At 43.3% G+C, this 25,896-nt stretch overlaps 1 protein-coding gene across 11 annotated transcripts in view; it reads right to left on the bottom strand.

Annotated features, from left to right (window-relative positions):
- KIAA1217 (KIAA1217 ortholog) overlaps positions 1–25,896 on the bottom strand; it is a 259,459-nt gene that overhangs the window by 9,157 nt on the left and 224,406 nt on the right. For all 11 annotated transcript variants that reach the window (XM_054020702.1, XM_054020700.1, XM_054020699.1 and 8 more), the window contains 6 exons: positions 20,889–21,019; positions 20,489–20,636; positions 16,681–17,170; positions 14,366–14,546; positions 5,774–5,928; positions 4,953–5,099 (listed from right to left, as the gene is read on the bottom strand). In XM_054020702.1, coding sequence (XP_053876677.1) covers positions 4,953–5,099; positions 5,774–5,928; positions 14,366–14,546; positions 16,681–17,170; positions 20,489–20,636; positions 20,889–21,019 — 1,252 coding nt within the window. The remainder of the gene's footprint in view (positions 1–4,952; positions 5,100–5,773; positions 5,929–14,365; positions 14,547–16,680; positions 17,171–20,488; positions 20,637–20,888; positions 21,020–25,896) is intronic.

Genomic DNA, 25,896 nt, shown 5'->3' with positions numbered 1-25,896 from the left:
ACGGCATTTCCACTGCCACAAAACTCTTAAACCTGGCCACATGTGTGTTTTATCCGCAAACATGGAACCTATGGGAACCTGCTGGTGATTTTAAGATAGGCAACAAAAAAGCCTGATGAATTCACACAGCCATGTGAACCCACTGTGTGGGCTGAGGCACAGAAAAGCCTATGCTAATGAATAGTAAATACAGTGAAGTGCAACTGAACACAAGTTCAAGTCAGGGGAGGGGCGTGGAAATGCCACGCAGGGCTGCATTGCACATGGTAACACAGGGGACAGCATCTCTGGTGTACATGTTTGGTATGTACATATGACAGTGATGTTGCCCTCATGCAGGTCTTGGCTTAAACTTCTTGTTGCTATTCTCTCTCTCCGTTACTTCAGATCCCCGGTTTCTTTCCCTCCTGAACTACCATCCTCTTTCTAGTCTGCTATGGTCCCCACCAATCATGTGCTTGAGCTCTCTGGATCCTGTCACTGTCCTCAGTGCCCCAAAATGTGTTTCTCTCCCCTTCCCTGCCCCCAGCTCCTCTCCAGCACTCCAGGCCCTGGCCTACCCTAGGCTGTGGGTTCTTCAGGTATCAGCCACACTATAGCAACCATACTCCAAGGTCTAAGGAATTCAGGTTCCTCAGGGCCTATGGACCCTATATTTTCCTCCTGCAGCAATGCTTTGGTATAAGTCAAGTCCTAGGAGCATGGGTCTGCTACTAAGTCCTCCTCCTACTGCACCACAGAGTGTGGGCTCTCAAGACCTCTACCTTACTGAGCAGAGCTGGCTTCTCTCTAATTCCTTGGGGGGGGTCCAGCCCAGCTCTCCCACTAGCTCCTAGTTCAAGAGGAGGCTAAAGGCCATTATTGCCAGTAGATGTACAATGTACAGGTGCACAATGCCGACAGCAAGTCCTGGTGTAGCACATTGGGAGTTCTCCTGACAAGTACTTGCCCACTGCGTTATCAGTAAGGTAAATCAGCAGTGCTGTGGAGGAAAGGTGCATGCCAGGGAGGGAGTGGCAATGAGAATTAATTACACCATTGCAGGTAAGGAAGTGATATTGGTGTGGCAAGTATTGTGGTAACTATATAATTAATTTATCTCACTATCATGCAATTTATAGCACTAAATTACTGGATACAGTCAGGCACTTCCTCCAATATAACATCCTTCCCCTCTTAGTCTCTCTCTTGTTACTCCCTTTCCAAATTATAAATAAACACAGGAAACTCATAGTGGAGAACTGTAGCAGACGCTCCCAGTATTCTTCTTTTTTAAACAAAGTTCTCTTTATAGATCCCTCTTTTTACTTAGATTCATAAAGTTTAAGGCCACAGGGGACCATTAGACGATCTACTCTGACCTGTATATCACAGGCCATTCATTGTCATCCAATTACACCTGCATGCAGCCCAATAACGTTTTGCTAAAGCAGATCTTCCAGAAAGACATCAATAGAGGAAGAATCCACCACTTCCCTTGCGAGTTTGTTCCAATGGTTAATCACCCTCACTGCCAAAATTTGTACCTAATTTGCTTTGGTCTGGCTTCAGCTTCCAGTTATGCTTTTCTCTGCTAGATTAAAGAGCTCTTTAAGACTCAGAAACAACGAGGAGTCTGGTGGCACCTTAAAGACTAACAGATTTATTTGGGCATAAGCTTTCGCGGGTAAAAAACCCACTTCTTCAGATGCATGGATCTTTAGGACTCAGTATACACATCACCTCTCAGTTGTCTCTCAGATAAACTAATCAGATTGAGCTCTTTTAAGTTTCTCACTAAGGCATTTACTCCAGCCCTCAAGTAATTTTGGGGGCTCTTTTCTGCACTCTCTCTCCAATTTTTCAACATTCTTTTACAAATATGAACACCAAAACTGACTGCATTATTCCAGTACTAGCCTCACTAATGCCTTTTACAGAGGTGGAACCACCTCCCTACTCCTATTCAGCACTCCCCTCTTTATACAATCAAGGCTTGCATTAGCCCTTTTTGCCAGAACATTGCACTGGGAGCTCATGTTCTGTTTGCTTATCCACTTGGACCCCCAAATCCTTTTTAGAGTCACTGCTATCCAAGATACAGCTGCCCATTCTGTAGGTATGGCCTTCATGCCTTGTTCCTAGATGTAAAACATTGCATTTATCTCTATTAAAACACATTTTGGTTTAACAGACACCAAGTATCCAGAACACACTGCATGATTGCCATTGCCTCATCATTATTTGCCACTCAACCTTTATGTCATCCACAAATTTTATCAGCCTGATTTTATATTTACTTCCAGATCATTAATGAAAATGTACGAATCCCTAAAGAACCCAAGTAAAAACACCCCCAACTTGATGATGATACCCCACTGACAACTATTTTTTGAGATCTGTCAGTTAGCTAGTTGTTATGAGAGCTGTGTGGAGGACCACAATTCTGTTTCACAGCAACTTTCCAGTTCAAACTTTGTTTTCATTTTGTATTAATCCATTTAACGTGTGCTCTCTTGATACCATATAGTGCCAGTTTCTTAAATCCAAATGTTGTGCAGTAATAAACCAAATGCCTTTAAAAAAGTCTAACTCCTTACAGTTTTATCAATCTAACATGTAATCTCTTCAAAGAATGAAATCAGGTTTGACTAGACCTATTGTCCATAAAATCACATTGATTGTCATTAATTGTATTCCTATCTTTTTATTCTTTTAATTGAATCCCATATCAGCTTTTCCATTATTTTGCCCAGGATTGGTATCATGCTAACTGACTGGGTCATCCCATTTGCCCTTTCTGAGCATTGGCGCAACATTAGCATTTTTCCAGGCCTCTGGAATTTCCCCGGGACTCCAAGATTTATTACAAATTAACGTCAGTGGGCTAGAGATCACCTCAGCCAACTCTCAGGACTCTTGGGTGCAAGTTATCTGGACCTGATTTAAAAATGTTTAGCCCTAGCAGATATTGTCTGACATCCTCCTCTTCAGTACCCTTACTCTGACTTCCCTTCACACCCTCCTTCCAAACCCTATATTATCCTTGTCCCCATTAACCCTCCCATTCACAGCCTATCAGAGGAAGAGCAATTGGGCAGCTGGGCTGCCTAAAGAGAGACAGGAAGAGGAGGAGAGGCAACCTAACAGCCTATAGACCCAGTGCCACAGCAGCCCCTGGTGGCCAGAAGGAAACACTGCAGGGAAAAAACTGCTCTGCCTGCAGCGTAGCTATCTAAGATGCCAGTGGCTGATGCCTGAGCGGTGTGAGAGGCAGGATGTGGGAGGGTCACCCAAGATGCCTATCAATTGGCAGGCCTGTCTCGTGTATTAGAAGCATTTTAAGGACATACTATACCCACTGCTGAGTGGATTGATTAGATAATTCTGTATAGTGCTTTTGAATACCTGAAGTGCTCCATAGAGCCTATGTATTGTTACATAACCCAATCTGTCCTAACCCTAAACCAACCCCCCATTTGCTCAACCTGTTTCTCTTACCATAGTATGGAGACAGTACCATATAGAGCAGTGGTCTCCAACCTTTTTACGCACAAGATCACTTTTTGAATTTAAGATCAATCCAGGATCTCCCTTGCCCCTTCCCCGAGGCCACGCCCTGCTCTCTCCATTCCCCCCTCCCTCTATCACTCACTCTACCCCACTCTCACCAGGCTGAGGCAGAGGGTTGGGGTGTGGGAGGGGGCTCCGGGCTGAGCCAAGTGCAGATGGTTAGGGTGCAGGAGTGAGGGGTGCAAGCTCTGGGAGGGAGTTTGGGTGCAGGCATCATATGGTCACACTGCACCTAGAATCTCATAGAATCCACTGGACATTTCATGAGTTTTACTTTTTATTATTGTCAGTTGTGGTTTATAGATCCAAAATCCTTCAGGGATTGTCAAAAATCAGTGTAACATTCTCAACTGTTGGGTTGAGCATTGGCTGAGCCTGGGACAGGGGGTTGTGGTTCAGGAGAGAGGGGTGCAAGCTCTGGGAGGGAGTTTGGGTGCAGGAGGGGGCTCCAGGCTGGTGCAGAGTGTTGGGGTACAGGAGAGGGTGAGAGGTGCGGGCTCTGGGAGGGAGTTTGGTGCGAGGGATTGGTGTGTGGGAGAAGGTTCGGGGTCTGGGAGGGAGCGCTGGGATGCAGGAGGGGGTGCAAGGTGCAGACTCTGTCTGGGAGGCGCTTACCACAGGCGGCTCCCAGAAGTGGCTGGCTGCTGGGACGTCTCTGCGCATGGCTCCTGGGGAAAAGGGGGGGGGGGGGTGAGGCAGCTCCGTGCCTGCAAGCACCACCCTCGCAGTTCTGGACAATGCTGGAGGCGGGGGCATCATTTGGAGCCGCCTCACCCTTCCCCTTCCCCCAGGGGCCGCAGAGAAGTGCCAGCAACCAACCGCTTCCGGGAGTGGCATGGGGTTATGGCAGGCACGTAACCTTTGAGCCCTGCCGGACTTTTAGCAGCCCGGAGAGCGCAATCGATTGGCCAAAGCTCCAGGATCAACCAGTCGATCGTGATTGACAGGTTAGTGACCACTGATATAGAGTATGTAGCTCGGAAACACTGGAAACTCACTGACTGCAGTTTTAATGTTTGCTTTTTACTACAGTGTCATTGTCAGTGATCTAAAACAGTTCCACCTGTTGCAAAACGAAAGACCATGGAGTGAGCGTCTCTTCTCAGGTCAATGCTGAACACATTGAATATGTACAGCACAGCAAACCGATTTGTGTATCTGTCAAAGAGGATTTGTCCAACAGCAGTGCCAATACCCCTGAATAATGAGCCACAAAAACCCTGCTTTTCCAGGCCAGAACAGTGTGGTGGTTGTGTTATGTGGATATTTATTCACAAAGGGTATTTGGGTGAGACCACCACGCTCATTTTCCTTTGTGATCCTAGCTAAGAACAGAAGCAAGGTCTGTAGAAGAGAGTGAGACTGTATATGGATATCCATGTGCAACTCAATATGCATACCTGCAATTCTGCCATTATTCTGTCTCCTTCCTCTTCCTCCTCGTCCTTTGTGGCAGATGCTGTGACAGGCAGTGGTGCCCGGGATGAGGCTGGATCTTCTTTAGGTACTTTGGACTGTGCTGTTTGCCCAGCATCTTCGCTGCCTTCCTGAAAGGGTGAAGAACCACAGAGAGCCAATATATATACACCATGCTAGTGCAAAGCAAATACAGTAAAATCAATAATAATGCAACTCCCCTTATTGCAGGCTTTCGGGAGGGGCTGAGCTGTTTGTTTGTTTGCTTGTTTAATGTCATGTCTTAGGAGCTCACTTTTTTATCAATTTAAAACCAAATAATATGGTGCTAGATCAATATAATCCTGATGCTATTGATATAATGTGTATGAGATGGAGAGGCATCCCCATACTGCCTCCCTCCTTTTTTATTTCACTTCAAATGTCACCGGTGAGTAAAGTAAGCAACAAGAAACTCTTAAAATGTTTCTGTGGAAACTCTTGACTCTCTGAGCTGATCTTCCCCATCTGCATAAGATGGGCTTTTTATTTTTAATCTTCTTATGACACACTGGATGAAAGCCGCTTGTGATTTGCATTTTACATTGTTACAGAGATAAGTGGAAGGATAAGAATTATGAGAACAGGACTGGACAAATCCTATTGGTTGCTTTTTCTGATCAGCAGAATTTCCTGGTGACCTATTAGTCACCTCTCTGGGCCATCAACTTTTTCTATGGTTTAGACAAACAGATGAAGTCTTGGAATGTTTCATGTGCCAACAATTAGTCACTAAGTCAATTAGCTACTGCCTGAATCATCAAACCTTGACAATGGTGGTCTCTTTTTTGACTGCATAGATGACGTCTCCTGATCTCGTTGTGGTGAGGCCAGATCCCGGTAGGTAGCTGCGACGTGGAGGTGGAGGAGGTGGTGACTTCACCAGCTTGTCAGCTTCCTGTTCCGCACTGGGAACATCTTCTGCAAAGTAACATGGCATCACAGAATGATCATTGCTGACGGGGAATGGCTGTTTTTTGTACCCTCTACTCCACATTAGAGAAAAGGTCCTGCTGCTAAGAACTGTGTGACCATTAGCACATTCAGGATTCTAGCTTTAAAATGTGCTCCACCACAATGCTGAAAACACCTGCATTTGCACCGAGAAATCAGGTCACTCCACATGGAAACTTGCACTGATACCCTGCTTCCATTAAAGTCAACAGGGCCAGGATTTCACCGGAGGTGCACAGGTTCGGCTGCCCGACGTACCTAGGTGCATTTCTAGCTGGCACATTTTTTAAGCGCATGTCTGCTTACACAGGCACAAGCTGTGTGTTATGGGAGGGTATTTTTGCCATTACCCTGCCCCCTCTTGTGGCCGCCTCTGAAAACCAATGAGCCTCCTCCTATTCTTCCAGCACATGGCAAGTTAAAAATCAACACATAATCCTGCTCTATCAGAGGGGTGCTTTCTGCACTGTGCTAGAAATGGATTTGAATGTCACTGTTACAACTCAGGAAACACTGGGTTATGCTTGGATAGCAAAGGCACCCAGGAAAATAAAGAGAGTCCTCTGCTCCAGGAGCAAGTAGGCACCCCCTCTCCAATTCACGTAGTGCACTGAGCCCTATTAGCACGGGGAGGGCCGGGGAAGTCCAGCTTACCAACTAGACCCTCTCCCCAGCAATGCAAGCTTTCATTTTTAATTTTAATTACAATTAAAAGTTTCAGTAACACACAGATTTGCCCCAAAATTACAATGTACTGGCTCTAATGCGAATGCTATGCCACCAAGAGAGTTTCTAACTCATGGCAGATTAAAGCATAATCCAATAGCTCAGATATGCAACCCCTGCATTTTGACAGGGGCTCCTGAGTGTTCTGAAGAGGACACCAGTTTCCCCAACCAGACACCACCACCCCTTACAAACTGCTACCCCATAATTCATTCCTATTTGAAGGTGTATGTTTGCACGCAAGCCAAGCAGGAAACACTGCAGCAAGAAACACGCACTCAGGGTTTTTTTCTTATTATTATTTACAAGCTTCATTTAAAAAAAATAGATGTCTGTTACATAAATAGATCGGACAGACATGTACAAGGGAGTTAAAATCTTGTGTTCAGGACTACTAGCTGCCTGGGGTCAAGAAGCAACTTTCTCCATGGAGAGGATATTGCATAACTGTCAGTTATGGAGATTCAACGCCTCCTTCTGAGGCATCTGATACTGACCACTGTCAGGGACAGGATACGGGACTAGACAGAGGTTGGTCTAATCCACAATGGCAGTTTCTATTTTTCTAATGTGAATAGCCTTGTCTTTGTTCTCTTGTTAGCTCAAATGTTCTTCAGAAAAGGTTAAACTTAAAGAAATGTTTTATTGTATTATATGTCACCCTGTCCCTCCCTAGTTATCTGGAACTGTCTCACAAGGTTACAACAAAAGTGAACTTCCAGATATGTTTTACATTAGAGCTTTTCTCTTATCAGCACATACCATTAAGAAGTATGCTTGTAATGAATTCTGTGTATACTTCTTCCAGGACAACTAAGAGATTTTCTTGAATTCCAGGCTAAAGGAATTAGAGTCTCTCTCTTATCCCTTACACATGACACACAGCAATTTGGCTTCACAGATGCTTGCAACTAATGGGTGGTAGCTCCTGTGGAGGTCACAGCTCCTTCACAGGCTTGTCCAATCTGCCAGCCTTACAAATGCAGCAATCCTGAGCGCTAGAGCATCCACAGTTTTCCCTGCAGTTACTGAAAATAAGAATGATGAAAGAATAGGAGGCAGTGAGGGAACAGAGGCAGATTGATTTCTACTGTGTAAACCACACCAGTGCCTTCCCCATCTTTAAAACTGGAAAATAAAAAGGAAAGAGGGAACCAGGAGGAGGAAAAATTGAGGTGGTAAGTGTGACAGGGTGCAGGTGCACTACCTGGCCTCTGGTGAACAAGGGGTTAATGTCAGATCAGCTTCCACACCTCTCTTTGCAGGGGAGAGGCCGTAATGGAGCATAAGACTAGGTAGAACCCAATGCTGGGTGTTCTTCTGTTTTCTCTGTTAAAGTTATTTTATTTTTATGTTATAAACCTTTGAGGAAACAGCAAGCATTTCCCCCCCTGCTGAGTCATGCTGCTAGAGTGCAGAGGAGAATAAGGGCAAACAAGTATAATTCAATTTGGCTAAGGTTATTAAGAGTGACTAGTGATTTTGGGTGCTTAATTTGAGACACTTTAACAGTTCATGATTTTCAGAAGTCAGAGGCTCAGCATTTTGTGAAAAATCAGGCACCTCGAGAGCATCCCAGGTTGGGCACCCAAAACTACAAGTCTTGGTACCTTTTGTGTTAATTCTTTCCCATCAGGTATAGCAACAGATGAAAGATTGGAACTGACTAATGATTTAGCTTTATACCTCCACTGGAAAAATTAGAGACAATAGTTTCAAAGAAATACTGAATAAGAATCTCAAAAATACATAGAGCCAAGATTTCAAAAACAGATGCCTAAAATCAAGCCTGTGTCCAAATTTAGACACCCATATTTGCTCAGCACTGTTGAAAATTAGACCACTTATTCAGGTGCATTAATTGGACATAAGAGTCTGACTTCAAGCACTCATTTTTTTAAATGTTAGCCTTAATTTTCCAGGATAAATATTTCAATTTCTTAATCTGAATGGAGAGCAATTGAGACCATGTTTTCTAGCAACATGATCCATCTGTGCTCTGTGTAAGAGCATACAAAGCACTCTGTTAATTGGTTGCTAACATACTCTGTGTACTGAATTAGTAAAGTAGGTGGTCTGTCTTCCCATATGTCACTCATTTTTCTAGCTTCGAGTAGGCAGTAGCATGTTGAAACTTTCTTTCTGAACTGTAGAAGATTTGGGTGGTATGTGAAATGTTTAATCAGGAAATTAAGTCAGGAAAAGCTTTGTTATTCCTTTAAGTTATGTGACTATTATAGGATTCATTATGCAAAACAGAAGGCAGATGTCTCATCATTTCATTAAATTTCTCCATAAATTTGCTAGCTGGACACCATGCAAATTCTAATTCTAGATATGGATTAGTTAAATATGGGAATAACAAAAGCTCCTCTTTGTTATCGTCTTTTGCACTTTTTCAGACATTGTCACAGCCAGGAGCGCCGCCCGCTTTTTTGCTGCCCTAGGCAGCGGAAGGTCCCACCCCTGAAATGCCGCCCCCAACAGAGGCAGCGGAAGATCCGGCCGCCGCAGTCGCCATCCCCCAAATGTTAATGCCCTAGGCGACTGCCTAGGTCGCCTAATGGGTTGCGCCAGCCCTGGTCACAGCTCAGTGCAGCCATATAATATTTATTTTCTCTGATTCTTTCTGTGCTGTGCCATTCACTACACAAGCAAATGCTGTTAGAAGCCAGTCATCTCACTGAACTGTGTGCAGGAATTCTAAAATGATTTTTCAACATAAATATTAAACTCTCATGTTAATAAATGTCCAAGAACAAATACTGCCACAAACTATTTAGTGTTAGAGCCGGGCTCTGAAATGCTGGCACTGAAAACACCTCTCCATAATGCTGTGAAAGTTGATATAAATATCTGAATCAGAATTTTGCAGCTGATCCATTTCCAGATATGGGATGTACCAAAATCTTGGATGAGACTAGGTTCAAAGGCGCCAGGTGACAAAAGCCCACAAATTTAAAAAGGCGACCTTAACACAGGGTTAAATGTTGGGGGGGACCTGGAAAATTACAATAGGGTCATAGGAGCAACAAGAGGAGATCAGTGGGGGAATCTGCTCAACATCTTAGATGTCTATATACAAATGCAAAGAGTATGGGAAACAAACAGGAAAAATTGGAAACATTAGTACATAATTTAGGTTATGTCACCACAGAGACTTGGTGACATAAACTTCATGTCTGAAATATTGGTATAGAATCATAGAATATTAGGGATGAAGGAGACCTCAGGAAGTCACCTAGTCCAATCCCCTGCACAAAGCAGGACCAACACCAACTAAACCTTTCCAGCCAAGACTTGTTAAGCCGGGCCTTAAAAACCTCTAAGGATGGAGATTCCACCACCTCCCTAGGTAACCCATTCCAGTGCTTCACCACCCTCCTGGTGAAAGAGTGTTTCTTAATATCCAATCTAGATCTCCCTCACTGCAATTTGAGACCATTGCTTCTTGTTCTGTCATCTGCCACCGCTGAGAGCACCCTAGCTCCATCCTCTTTGGAACCCCCCTTCAGGTAGTTGAAGGCTGCTATCAAATCCCCCCCTCATTCTTCTCTTCTGCAGACTAAATAACCCCAGTTCCCTCAGCCTCTCCCCATAAGTCATGTGCCCCAGCCCCCTAATCATTTTCATTGCCTTCCACTGGACTCTCTCCAATTTGTCCACATCCCTTCTGTAGTGGGGAGACCAAAACTGGATGCAATACTCCAGGTGAGGCCTCACCAGTGCTGAATAGAGGGGAATAATCACTTCCCTCGATCTGCTGGCAATGCTCCTACTAATACAGCCCAATATGCCGTTGGCCTTCTTGGCAACGAGGGCACACTGCTGACTCATATCCAGCTTCTCATCCACTGTAATCCCCAGGTCATTTTAACTGCTGCTTAGCCAGTCGGTCCCCAGTCTGTAGCCTGTATAGAGGGGTACAGCTTGTTCAGGAAGGATAGGCAGGATAAAAAAGAGAGGTGTTGCATTATACATCAAGAATATATACACTAGTTCTGAGGTCGAGAAGGAGGTAGGAGGAAACCAGCTGAGAGTCTATCGGTAAAGATAAAAGGAGTAAAACATAGGGGTGATTTCGTGGTAGGGGTATACTACAGACCAACAAATCAGGAAGAGTAGGTGGATGAGGCATTTCTAGAATAAACAGAGATATCCAAAACACAAGACCTGGTAGTAAGGGGGGTGAACTTTAACCACCTAGACATCTGTTGGAAATGTAAAACGGCAAAACACAAAATCTTGGACAACTTTTTGTTTCAGAAAGTGAAGCAAGTAACCAGAGGGACAGCCATTTAGACTTGATTCTGACCAACAGGGAGGAATTGGTGGCAAATCTGATAGTGAAAAGTAATGAGAGTGAAAGTGATAATAGAGTTCATGATTCTAAACAAAGGAAGCAGTGACAGTAGCAAAATAAGGACAACGGACTTTAAAAAAAAAAAAAGCAGACTTTAACAAATGCAAAGAACTGGTAGGTAAGATTCCATGGGAAGAAAATCTAAGGGGATAAGGAGTTCATAAGAGCTGGCCATTTCTCAAAGAGATTAAAAGTCACAATTGCAAAACTATCCTAATGCGAAGGAAAGATAGGAAGAACAGTAAGAAGCCAGTATAGCTCCATCAGGAGCTCTTTAATGACTGGGTCCAGTACTATTCCGTATTTTCATTAATGACTTGCATAATGGAGTAGAAATTTGCTGATGACACCAAGCTGGTTGGTGCTGCGAGCACTTTGAAGGTTTTGATTAGAATTCAAAACAACCTTGACAAATTGGAGAATTGGTCTGAATTAAACAAGATGTAATTCAATAAAGACAACTGAAAAGCACTTCCCTTGAAAGGAAAAAAATCAAACGTGCAACTACAAAATGGGGAATAAATGGCTAGATGGTAGTACTGCTGAAAAGGATCTGGGGGTTATAGTAGATCACACATGGAATATAAGTGAGAGGTGTGATGCAGAGGTGAAAAAGGCTAATATCATTCTGGGGTGTATTAACAGGGATATTGTATATAAGACATCAGAGGTAATTGTCCTACTCTACTCAGCACTGGTGCGGCCTCAGCTGGAGTAGTGTCCAGTTCGGAGCACCACATGTTAGCAAAGGTGTGAACAAATTGGAGAGAGTCCAGAGGAAAGCATGGGCCTGTTTAGTCTTGAGAAAGGACAAATGAGGGGGAACCTGGTAACAGTCTTCAAAATATGTTAAGGGTTGTTATAAAGAGGATGGTGATCAATTATTCTCCATGTCCACTGGAAGTAGGACAAGAAGTAATGGGCTCATATCTCCAGCAAGAGAGATTTATATGAGATATTAGGAAAATCTTTCTTACTATCAGGATAGTTAAGCTCTGGAATAGGCTTCCAAGGGAGGTTGTATAATCCCCATCATTGCACGTTTTTAAAAACAGGTGGGACAAACACCTGTCAGGGATGGTCTAGGTTTACTTGGTCCTGCCAGAGTGCAGGGGGGTGGACTTGATGACTTATCAAAGTCCCTTCCAACCCTACATTTTTAATGATTTTTTATCATTATGAACATTTAGTCTGTCTTCTTGCATAACACAGGAAGTCTGACTAAATTTTCACAGGATTTCTCCTAGTAATTCCTGCATCAAGCCCATAATTACTGGCTGCGCATGTCTTTTAGAAAGCCATCCTATCTTGATGTAAAGACCTCAAGTGATAGTGAATCCAACAAATTCCTAAATAAATTATTCTAATTATTAATTCCCGTCACTGTTAAAATGTTGTGCCTAATTTTAATCTGAACTTGTTAGCTTCATCTTCCAACCACTGGATCTTGTTAAATCTGTCTGCTAGATTAAAGAAACATTAGTCACCTCTTACTCTTTTCCTTCATAAACCATAAAGACTGAGATTTGAAGTCTCTCACTGTAAAGGTATGTTTTCCAGACCTGAAATCATTCTTGTAGCTCTTTTCCAAACCCTTTCCAATTTTAAACACCTTTCTTGATGTGTGGACACCAGAACTGGACACAGTATTCCAGTTTAGTCTCATTAATGCCATATACAAAGGTAATATAACCTATCTGCTTGTACGTGATCTTACCCTGTTTATACATTCAAATGGTACATTCAGTGTTCCCTCTAAATTCTTTTTTTTGTACTGAGCCAGATACAAACTCCACCGAGCACTACATTTTTGTATTGGATTGTGTGTGTTTTGTGGGGGGAAGTGCGGGGTTGTGAATGTTGAGAGCAGGGACGGCTCCAGGCACCAGGCAACCAAGCACATGCTTGGGGCGGCACCTGGTAAGGGGCAGCCAATCTTGGGGTGGCGGGAGGCAGTGTGGCGCAGCACGGCATTCTGCGGGGGGGAGGGGAGGAGTGCTCCGGTGGCGTGGCACGCGGCGGTTGACGGGGGGGCGGCACGGGGCGTGGTGCTCGGGGGAGGGGTTTCGGTGGCACGGCGATTGGGGGGTGGGGCGGGCTCCGGCGGTGTGGCGCTCGGCGGGGGGCGGCGCAGGGCGTGGCGCTCGGGGGGGGGTGGGGGGTGTTCCGGCGGTGCGGCGCTCGGCGGGGCGGCGCTTTTTTTTGCTGCTTGGGGCAGCAAAAAAGTTAGAGCCGGCCCTGGTTGACAGAGGTGTGCAGGGAGGACTGTGTGTGTGCGTGCACACATAGGGGGGTTGTATGTGTGTGTGTGTTGAAGACTGCACACAGGGCGGGGGTTGTGTGTGTGCGCGAGTCCATGTGGGGGTGTGGTGAAGGGTATGTAAGTGTATGTGCTGAGGGCTGGGGTGAGGGGGCAGGGTATGGATTTGTGGTGAGGAGTATGAAGGGGTGTCTACAGGAAGGCTGAGAAGCATGCAGGGGAATTGTGTATGGGTGGGTGGGGTGCATTTGTGTGTGCATCACACACTAGTCCCTGTCCCCACCACTGGCAGGGTCCCAGAGGAAGGTGATTCGCTCTGCAGCAGCTGCTTGAGTAGCCTAGCCAGCGGTCTGTGGGTGGAGGGTGGGGGTGGTGTCAGACTGCACTTCCCTGCGGCTGGGGGTTTCAGACCACCCACCACCACCCCAGGTGCACCCAGGAAGGGGCCCTGGCTGCAGCTCCCTCTGCTCCCACTCCCACTGTGTCCTTGGAAACCAACTGCCAGGCATGTGGGTGGACTGGGGTGGAGCGGGGCATCTGTACGTTGGCCTGATTGGGCTACAGCTCTGCAGCCTGCACTGCCCTGGGCTGACACGGCAGAGCCTGTCCAGGCCCCTCACCTGAGCTCTTGCACAAGGCGCATCCCGGAGCCACCACCCCTTCCCAGCTGAGTGCGTCCCCCTCCGGAAACGCTCCCAACTCCCCCAGAGCGAGGAGGTGGGGGGGGACGCACATGCCTTGTCACAGGGCAGCGGGACCAAGCAGAACAGGTTCTTAAAAGGTCACGCCATATCCCTTCTGCTTGCATTCGCCCTCTTAGCTACAGCATCACCCCAGGAGCTCAGGTTTAGCTGGTGAACCAGCTCGACTGCTGCATCCTCTACAGCGTCCCTGCTTCCCAGGACATACCCCCATACTGTCTCACGGGAAGGCTAGGCTATTGATAAAGGTGCTAAGTAAATATATAAACTTAAATTATCATTTTAATAAAAAAAACTTTTCTCATTTAATTTTCTCAAAGACACAAACTCTCAGTTCACAACTGCAAACCTTACCTGAAACTTCTAATTTATCCACTGCCTCCAATTTTGGCAAGGCTGTGGACTGCGGAGGCATCTCTAAGTTAGGGATTGACTTCATGATATTGGCCTGTGCCTCTTCCAAGAGCTTTTCAAACTCCTTTCCATTATAGTGATCAAGGTTCTGTCTTTTCTCTTCCCATTTCTTTTCTGCTTTCTAAAGAGAAGTACAGCATTCAGTTAGAGTTCTGATTTCATCAGTCTCTACTCTGTTACTTCTACACCTCATTCATAAACATTATGAATCAAAACTGGTTAGATTTTCTCAGCATCGGTCTGTAGTGAGGCAATAGAAGTTTCTGATTTCTGTTCGGTTCCTAGTGAGCAATATTTCACATCAAACATTCACTGCCTACTGTTCAGCACACTTTAACATACTATAAGCGTCTACTGCTCTGGCCTCCAGAACTCAGCTAGCACCATCGTTTCCGATAGAGCACTCCTTGCAAGTCAAATCATCCTGAGAAAACTTACAGACTGCATTACCTCCGATAGGTTTCTTTCTGAACTACTGCAGGCACAAAATATTTATTCAAAAATTGAAGGAAAGCTATTATTTATTTGTTGGCAAGTCTCCGTCCCTCAGTTTCCTCATCTGTAAAATGGGGATAATAATACCCACCATTTCACAAGGGTATTTGGTGGGCTTATTAATAATATTTGTAATGCACTTTGAGATACACAGACAAAAAATGCTATAGCCATGCAAAATAGTGTTTAATGTTTAAAAACAGACAATGCGTGTTACATATTGTTTTAAAAACACACATCACAGTTACCATTGTGCCCACCTTGGTGTAAGCATTTGGGATAACATGTTGCTAGGAACAACCACAAACAAAAAGCATTGACAAAACTCCATACAGGAGCAATAATTGTTTTTTTTTTTTAACTGATGAAAAATGCTCTGGCTTCAGATTAATTTACTTAGTTCTCTATTTTTGTTTCACTTGCCTTGTGATGGAGGCTACATGTACTTTACTCATTGCATCAAAAAGTTACCTACCTGCACTGTAGCATATGTAAGTATCTCTTCTGACTTCTTATAGCAATACACAGCAGATGTTGATCTGCAGATAGGGTCCTAAATATTTAGCCACTGCTTAAAGAGAAGGCCCTTAACAGCATGGTGTTTTTTTCCTCAACAGCCCCAACTGGAAATTCCATGTTAAAGCGACACAGAAAAATAATCAATCATTAGAAAGTATGGAAATACACAGCGCTAAGGTCACCCAAACATCTTTAATTCTGCTCCTGTGTCTTCCCAACACTGAGCCACCATAAGCCATAAGGAAGTCCTAGACACACTGTGTATCATCTTCCCATTAGTAACTCAAAATTGAGAGGTGACCTAACTGGGATTCCTTACTCGAGTAGATGGCCTGATCAGGCACACCTTTAATGGAAAGTGTTGTTATGGAGCTACAGCAAAATACTCCAGCCATCTTTAAGACCAAATGCAGTGAAAGGAAAAAGAGAGGCCTTTAAATATCTTCATCAAAAGACCACATTCTGGAAGATTGGTCAAGACATCCCCCAACCCCAAAAGTATACAGGATTTCAAATTTAGAAGTGTGGCTACAATGTACTGCCTGCCATGTTACCATGAGACTTAACAGACAAATACTTTTAACATGGTAAGGACTGGACTCAAATTAGGTAGATTATACACCTGGAGCATGGGATGGTGGGGGAAATCATACTTGTGTATCAAAAAAATGCGAAGGGCCAGAGCCGTGTACTACACAGTTCCCCAACTTCACAAAATTCCAGTTGTTTGGGTGACCTTAATGAGCATTTCCATACTTTTTAATATATATACAATCTTACCTAGGCATTTCCAGGCTGATGTTAAATCCTCCACTTACCCCACTCCTGAAAAAATCCTACTTTAATCACTTAACACCTGCCCAATAGTAATAGAAGGGGATTTATAGGTTTCACTCCTGGTTAACATGATTTTTAGTTTGGGATTTAAAAGAAAGTAATCACCTGGCTCTAGTAATCATTTCTTCAGTGTCAATACAGCACTCAGAAATGACACCTCAGACTTTTTTTTTTTTACATGACATTACATTTTGTCTTGGTTCAAAATAAGGGGTAAAATTTTCAGAAGTGCCTATGGAAGTTATGGGCCCAACTCCCATGGACTTTTCTTTGGAAATCAGACACCTATCTCCACTGCTATTTTGAAAATCCTACCTAAGGTTTCAAATGCATGCTGGCAGCACCGAGTAAAGTCAAGCATGGGCCCAAAGAGAATATCACTGGTTAAAGAGAATACACTGTACCTCAATTGATACAGCTCGGTTCCTGGTACTTGCACTGTGAATTTCTTCAATAAAAAGGCTTTGCATAACGGAACCATTGACCTGTGGTGACTGAGACGTCTGTGATTGCTGGGTTGCTGCTGTGGACTCCAGTACAGTGACTGGCATGGTGGGGGTTTGATGGCTTGTTGCTGACAAACCTATAGAATGGCTGGTGACCAAAGGTGAATTCTGGGTATGGTTGACCAGTGCTGAAGAGTGCTGATATTGATGTATGACTACAGGAGAGCTCTGTACATGATGAACTGTCATTAAGGGCAGAACTTCTGACTTGACTGAAGACCCTTGCACCTCTGCTGTAACTCCAGCTATGTTTTGCTGTGGGTATCCATGGACACGTATCAGCTCTTCTTGATTTTTCAGAACTTCGGTTGCTGTTGCCTTTTCCATGGCACTGTATTGCATGGCTTGAGAAGGATCCACGCCCTTCAGCAGACCTTCTGTAACATGTCTATCAAAACAAATCACACACATCATCATTCATTATTTATTAAATTTGCATATAATTAGTCCGGTCATTTGCTATATATTAACTTTATTGGATGTAATCTGGATACAAAATATACTTTTGGCAAAAACTCTCTTTTTCCCCACCCAGTTGGAAACAGAAATCAATTTGGTAATTTTCAAGTGTGAGGAAACTAGAAATTAAAAGATTATAGGTGTGATGTTGCACTGCCTATATTTTATGGAAATATACTAATGAGTGTGACTATAATGTAACTGGAATATGCTTCATGCAAAGGGTCTCTTGTAAGGTATCATTACAAAGCTTATAATCTATTGTGTGTGTTCATCCTATTTGTATGTTTCACTCTTGTATCTAAAGCTAGAAATATGAAGTATTACTCTAAAGTCCTATTGTAACTATGCAAAGTTTGGGCCATTAATAATGGCTTGGAATCTTGATGGCTCCCATTAACCAGGACAATTGGTTGTAAATGGCTCTGTTTACTTGTAAGCCTTCCTGTGTTCGTGTAAGTCAGGCCGGGAAGAATGGAGGCTTGGGGTCTCACAGGACATGCGACCATGTCACCTGGTATGGGAATCCATCTTAAACCTGGTGCTTTTCCATTTAGAAGGAGGGAGTGGGGACCCAGAGAGACAAAAAATTCCTGCCTTGTGCCAAGGCTATAAAAGGAGCTGGAACTAACAAGAACTATACCAGGGGACAGGATTGGGCCTAGAAGGAGTCTAGTCTGTGAAAGAAGCTTATTGGAACATCTCTGAGGGTAAGATTTACCTGTATTTAGTTTCTTAAATGTATTAGGCTTAGACTTGTGAGTTTTGTTTTATTTCACTTGGTAACTTACTTTGTTCTGTCTGTTATTACTTGAAAACACTTAAATCCTACTTTTTATACTTAATAAAATCACTTTTGTTTATTAATTAACCCTGAGTAAGTGATTAATACCTGGGGGAGCAAACAGCTGTGCATCTCTCTCTATCAGTGTTGTAGAGGTCAGACAATTTATGAGTTTACCCTGTATAAGCTTTCTACAGAGTAAAACGGATTTATCTGGGGCTTGGATCCCATTGGTAACTGGGTGTCTGGGTCCTGGAGATAGGTGTCTTGCTGAGCAGATTTTGGTTACAGGCTGCAGCTTTGGGGGCGTGGTTCAGCCCCTGGGTCTGTGTTGCAGCAGACTAGCGTGTCTGGCTTAACAAGACAGGGTTCTGGAGTCCCAAGCTGACAAAGAAAATGGGCTCAGAGACAGTTTCAGCACATCAGGTGACAGTCCCAAGGGGGTCTCTGTGACCGAACCCATCATAATCGGTATTTTCTGATGTAAGCATGGTAGAATAAATTAATAATTAATAGAATCAGAGAAATTAGAATAGAAAAGACAGGTTAGATGAGCTAGTCCATCCCTCTGCCAATACAGGAATATCTTTTCTAAGATATTTTCTAGAATAAAGATACCAATCTTAAGCCTTAAATTCATCTCTCTTTGTTTCTCTCTCTCTCTCACACACACACAGATACACACACACACACACCTTAGATTTTGCTATAATGTAGGTGTTTAGCTGAAAGTTACTAAAATAATATACTTTGATCCCTTGGTGCTGACTATTTCAGGGTTGCCATTGGCAAGAAAATTCAATTCTCATTACCTCACAAAATTAGCATTTGTTTGCTGCTCATGTTTTCTGACAAACATGGATAATGGTTGTACTTAGTGGCTGAAAAATCTCAAGTATGGCTTATATGTTTCTGTCACATCTCTCATTTCCAAAGCCCAGAGTAAAGAATTCCATGAAACCACGAGCATACCCCAAAATATTTGCTATTTGTTTCCAGTTCACTAGTAAAAAACAAAACTTTTAGTGATGCTAACATCATGTTAGCGATGCTTTGTGTTAGCTATTTCTTAGTGTTATATTTTGGGAGATTCGTGCTGTGCACTCAAACACCAATTGTTGTAAAATGTCTACAACTGATTGGGTTAGAGATGGGCACAAACACACATTGTATGGCTCCTGAGCCAAATGTCCCCAACAGTCAGAGATGTCTTGGTCAGGGGGTTTGGATTCAACCCATCCCTAGTTAGGGTCTACTAGACTATTGTAGCTGCTTTAGACAGAGACTCTACATCGAACAACTGAAGTCATGATTTTCAGTATGCGGTTAGGAAGTTCTAAGAGGAATCCATATGTAACCCCCAGCTCTTGGCACTCCAGACTGAACCTCTAGGGGCCCTTACAGAAGGACTATAACAATAATGGCTAGCAAGATCCTCTGACCTCATTTCTCAGCATGCTTGGAGTCAGGGGTGGGGACAGAAGGAATTAGAAAGTCTTGTTGGTGTGGTTTGGACAAGGTGGTCACTGGATCAACAACAAGCCAGAGCTATACGGCCCCCAGTGAGAGGGTAGCCTGACTCTACACCAATGGACCGAGGTTAGTCTCAGTTTTAGTTTGGAAGCTAAGAGAGACAGCACAGCTCAGGGAGTTTCTGCTAAACTCTCACTCCTCGATAAGGGAGATTTTGGACTGCTATAAGACTTCAAGTGCATGGAGCAGGCAGTTACAGCACTGACGTGACCAGCATCTAGCAGAGTGAGAGAGATACTACCTGGCACTGGCTACCGAGAGCGAGCCAAGACCCCAGGAGGATTCCAGACCAGGGTACAGCAAGTCCAACTGGAGTCAGGAGAGGACCCTGCCCACCCAGGGGACTTCAGTCTAAGCTGACAAATGTCACAGCACAGCAACACTCCATCTCAGGACATTCAACATCAGCCTACCATCTGCCTCAAGGAGGTGCCTAAGAGGGTGCCAGAGGCTGATGCGTGTTAGGAAATGGAGAACTGGCTTTTTCATAAATGTATTAGTTAAGCATAACCCTTTCCTTCCCCTATTATCCTGTTCCCAGTAAGGCCCCCTCTTTGTTATGCTGTTATTTTTGGTCTGCTATTTCTTTGCTGGGGTTTGTTTTCATTTATCTTATTATCCCCTATGTACAGGGCTTTTACACTGCTTGCTCTTCCTTCTCAAGGGACAGCACCCTGTGTATTGGCACAGTGAGGAGTCACCAGGTGTCAGAAAAGAACCCAGGACCCAACCCATGCAAAGAGTGGGGAAAAGTTGCTCCAGGTATTGGTGATAGCAAGCACTAGGGAGAGAAAAGCTATGCCTCAGGGGAGGGGCTACACATACAACCCTATAAACAAGCCATGGCTCTGAAAACCTTTTGACTCTGAATGAAAAAGGCTTTGCAGTGCTCCTTGCTGGAACTGTTCAGAGTTCTGAAAAACAACTCACCTCCTCAGCGTGGTAAGGATATCTGTCATGCTGCGGACTCGCTTCAGCAAGCTGTCTAGTTTATGGGGCTCTTCCTTCAGAAACCTCACGGCTTCCACTTCAATGCGGAGGATCGCCCTCATTTTATTCTGCAATGTTGGAAACTCGCCTACGAAAACAAGAACCACCAAGTTCAAGAGAAAGTGACAAACGCTATTTAAAAAAAAAAAAAGTTGGATACATGCGTGTGTATTCAACAGTTATGTACTCGCCTGCACACAGAGATCACATACTCAGACCCCCCAAGACTTTTAATTGATTTTTTTTAAGAAGGCAAAGATCAATTCTCAGATCAAGACGCAAACCTACATCACTCCCAAGTGTTAGAACAAGCAAACCAAAAATAAAAGGGAAACTACACCTTTGAGAGTGGCAACAGCTTCTCCTACTTGCCGCAGAAGAAAAGCCCCATCTTCAACATCTTTCAACGACACTGTCTTGTTGGTGGCAGTAGAATCCTTCTTCAGCTCTTCAACAAAAGCTTCTAGCTCACTGTTTAAAAAAACAAGCAGAAATAGAACTTGAACTGAACTTCCATATTAGAGTTTTGTTTTGTGAAAATAGTTGGAATCGAATGGACAAATCTGGACCAGAAATATCACAGCACCATAAAAACTGCTACTGACCCCTTACTAGTTTGATACTGAAAATAACAATGAGTGCCTAAAAGGAGGGTGTGTGAGAGAGCTAGAACTCCAGCTTCCCAGCAGGGCAACTTCCTCTCAACACACTGGGGTTTTGGAATATGCTGAGGATAATAAAATACACAGAGGCAGCACATGTTATGAGAGATTTTGCAAGGAACAGGCCACCATATGAATAAGCTGCCCTAACACCAGGGGGCACAAATGACAAACATAAGCTGTAGCCCTGTGTGACTACCTCAGAACAAACACACAATCCCCACCCCCAAGTCATGAATATTTGTTCTAATAAAAACCTGCCTCCATTCCCCCCCCCGCTTTTTGTGACCGCTTTCAGTGAATATTTTAGCTAATGAGTTTACTAGCAGGAATAGTCTCAGAAACAGCAAATGTTATGTTAATACTAGAGAATATCCTGAATACATTGAATTGATACATGTAAGTAATCACATCTGAATCCTGAGTCTAAGAGTTACATGCATCCATTCAGCAACAGGAACAACAGCATGTGACTTACACGTCCAATTAAAACTGACACCAGAGCTTGACTATCAAATACATGCAACAAACAGCTCGTTAACAATCCACAGACCAAGGTTATTTGTACAAACGATTTGTCACATAATAGCAAATACCAAATTATATCTGAGAAAATCATAAGCTGCTCTTGGACAATTCAGAAACAGGAGTGGACACAGATGTGTTGAATTCAGCATTCATCTATCCATGCCTCAGTTTCTCCATTTGTAAAATGGGGCTAATGATACTTGCCTCTTTTGTAAATCACTTTGAGATCTATGGATAACAAGTGCTATTTAAGAGCTAGGTAATAACAACAACAATCGGTGCCTGTATGTGACAGCCAGGCACTCAGATATCACAGTGATGGGCATGATATAAAAACCTAGATAGATATAAGAGAGCCGTATTACACTGTTCAGTTGTCAAGAAAAGGGTAAGGAAATTGTCAACAGATTGAAAAAGGCATAAGCAGCCCAACTAATTAATTATGGAAAGCCAAAGAACAAATAGCAGCTTTTGGGGACTCCAACACCTGTCCCCTGCACTCTGCCCTTATGAATGCATGTCTTTGCTCCACAATATCTCTACACGAAGGACTAATCCTTGGGGCAGGCTATGGGGAGCGAATAGTGTGTGAATTTCACAGTGCTCTTCTTAACTTCCATCCAGTCAGCACCCAACCTTGGTTATATAGCTGACACCGATGAATGCCTCCCACCAGTTGTTTGCAGTGCTGTTGTAGCGACCTGAAGAAGAGAGCTCTGTGTAGCTCGAAAGCTTGTCTCTTTCACCATCAGAAGTCAACCAATACAAGATATTACCTCACCCCCCCACCCTTGTCTCTTCCACCAGTTGCACGCTCTTTGGATTCTACACTGGGGCAATGCTTGTGCTTTAGTCACATTTGAGATGCTGAGAGCTGACTAGAGCTCATTATCCCTAAGAAGGATTTACTTGCTCCTTGTGAGCAGGCAGGGTCTGAAATGTACAAAAACCCTGTTTACAAAGATCTGGGGAGAAGGATTTGTGTTATTGCTATCTGCCTGCATGCCAGAATGGAGCAGATGTGAATAAGGCACAGCTAAGGTGAGTGCTCCCACTTTAGGACCACCAGTCTGGAAGGTCTCCCAATACAAATGCAGATGAGAGAAAACATCTCGCTTATTAACACCGGGAGGAGAAATCGCAAAAGGGGCCACTAGGTGGCACCAACTGAACGATATTCTTCTGCTTTTACAGGGAACGAGGCAGTCGAATTTAAAACAGCTATAACACATATCTACTTGTCCTACATTTGCCTTCACAATAAAGAAGACACAAACAGCAGGATAACATCCGAAGAACAGAGCCAACACAGGAAGGATTTTGCAAAAAAAACATCAGCTTTCCATCATCAAGCCCAGAAAACGTTGCTGTGAGCCCATACCCTCTGGTAGGAGGTTGCGCCACAACCAAGGAGCATCGATAGCTCTGTCACGAGTACCTGTGAACTTCATCTTGGAGAACAATGGCTTCAATGGCCCTGATACACCCAGCTGTCTCTGAGAGTCAGGAATAGAAAAGCAACTTCTCGGAAATCTGGGCCCTATGCTGCTGGAGACCTCAAAATTAGGACCAGAACTTTGAATTGGCTCCTGGCTTGAATGGGGAGACAGTAGGAGGCATGGAGCAGGGCAATCATCTTTTGGCATGTAAGGGACACTGTCACATAGACAGGGATAAGGGAGACATCTAAATAGCAGGGGATGGTGTCTGTCTCACTTTTGTTCACAAAGAGAGAGTTCTTTCCAGACTTCGGTATGAAAATGTGGGTTACACCAGATAGTAACATATAAAAGTTTTTTCTAACTGCAATCACACTATAATAAACATTTGAACATAACAGGGAAATTTAGAATATATTTTAAATATATTGTTATATCTGGTTTGAAATAATATATTCATACCAAATTCAGGAACGCCGGAACAATTTTTATAGTGGGGGTGCTGAGATCCATTGAACTAAATAAGCCATACAAACCCTGTGTATGATGGAAACCACTTCAAGCCAGGGGGATGCAGCAGCTCACCTAGTTCCAGTACCTATGACCAAATTTGACAAGTGTGTGGAACGCTGGGAGAAAATACTGATTCTCCGTCTACAGTTAATGAGAACGCAGAGAAGAGGACATTTTGTCAGCACTCCCAATGCTAAGGATTGCCACCAGGCTGATGGAAACCAGATGTCCTGATTATGCAAATATGATTTTTTTCCTAGAAAACCTGCCTACTGAAGGCAGAGAATCCGAGAGGCTATTCAGCAATGCTGATGACACCTACTCCAATTACAGATGCAGGATGCAGAATTGCTAGTATTCTTCAAAATTATTGTACAATCATAAATACTAGTATTAAATTCTGATTCTGAAATCTTACTTTAAAAAAATAATCTGAGTACTTTATTTTTATGTCTGGTTGAAATTTTCCAGAAGGGGCACAATTATTCTATTTTCCTGTTATTAGAAGTGCTGTCAGCTTTCACCTATAGGTTGTGTTCTAGCTCTGAGAGAAAACTTTGTACAATATGTACGGCATACCATGCATTGTAGTTTTACCACGTAAAGCATTGGTAACTAATGCATTTTTACTGGATACATCTGTGCTTTCTGGCTATCACAATTTATAAATAGTTTATAAATAGGTTGCTTATAACTATGGTTTATAACCAACTACAACACCTGCTATTCATGTGCTTCTAACCATCTATAAAACATACGACTCATGTCTGTAATATGCTTATCACCTCTATTAATCATATATTAGCTTTTCATAACATATTTATAAACATATTCTTCACTTAAAGTGTAACTGACATATCATATTATCCCAATTTGCCTTTGGTATCTAGCAAGCTTTGAGGCTGGTATTTGGTAACTGACATCCAAAAAAGGTATTGTATCTTTGGTTTAAATTTAAAAAAAAAAAAATCTTTGGCTTAGATCCAATATAATTTACTAAAAACTTCTGCCTTAAAGTACAATCATCAGGAATGCAAAACAATCGGGTTTACATGGAGTCCCTTCAAGGCAGACTGTCTAAGAGAGCTCTCTGGACTTCATTGGATATCTCTATTCTCTGAGATGAAATTGAAGTCCCAATCCTCTTCTGACATAAATTGGCACAGGTCTACAGATGTCAACAGAAACATACTAGTAGTGAATTTGATTTCAATTGGTTTGTAGAAATCTCCTTCACTTGTAATATGAAATTGCCATGATTTTTGTTTTTCCAACTGGAAATATTCCTTGAAGTAGCAGAGAGGAGAGTTAAACCAAGAATCAGAAAAGCTGGAAGAGTTTTTCCCTCTGTTCCTTCAGGCAATACTAAAGCTTATATTCCAGGGCAATTAGTGCATTTTTACAAATGTAGCTGAATTCCTGAAACTCCTTGATTCTGATGAGGAAAGTCTGTAGGACTATGATTTGGAAGAGGTCAAAAGGGCAATGATTAAAAGTCTGAGAAATTATAATTTTCATGTCCTGTTACTGTGCATTTACTTTATAGGTCTGAAGTGGTGTCAGATGGAAAGCTTCTATATAGAATGTTAACCTTTCTCTGTAATTTTATGGTGTATGTCCTGATAGCACCACTAAGTTCATCTAGGCACTATTATGAACAAAGAACACAAAGGGTATCTCTACTCTGCAATTTAAAAACTGTGGCCAGCCTGTGCCAGCTGACTTGGGCTCACAGGGCTCGGTCTAAGGGGCTACTTAACTGCAGTGTAGATATTCAGGCTCAGTCTGGAGCCCAGGCTCTAGGACCCTTTGAGGTGGGAGGGTCCCGAGCCTGAATGTCTACACCGCAATTAAACAGTCCCTTAGCCTGAGCCCCGGGGAGCCTGAGTAAGTTGGCATGGGCCAGCCATGGGTGTCCAATTGCAGTGCAGACATAAGAGAACTCCAGCCCCAGAGTGTACACAGTCTTAGCTAATACACAGTGTGTGAATAAACTGATGAACAGGACAATGGTGGGGGACAGCACTGTCTGTAGTTCAATTAGGATTGTGAGATAGTTTATAGCAATATCCACCAGTATATAATACTGTAAATTCACAATCTTGCAGAGAAAACACAAATTTCTAGATTAATATTATCCTTTATCATCACAGGTGTGATACTTTTGTAGTAAATCTGAGTCATTTGACAACACATATATTAACAC

This window comes from Malaclemys terrapin, chromosome 2 (genome assembly GCF_027887155.1).
Source record: "Malaclemys terrapin pileata isolate rMalTer1 chromosome 2, rMalTer1.hap1, whole genome shotgun sequence".
Classification (NCBI taxonomy): Eukaryota; Metazoa; Chordata; order Testudines; family Emydidae; genus Malaclemys; species Malaclemys terrapin.
Note: the sequence above shows the minus strand (reverse complement) of the source record. Positions and strands in the feature narration are given on the sequence as shown.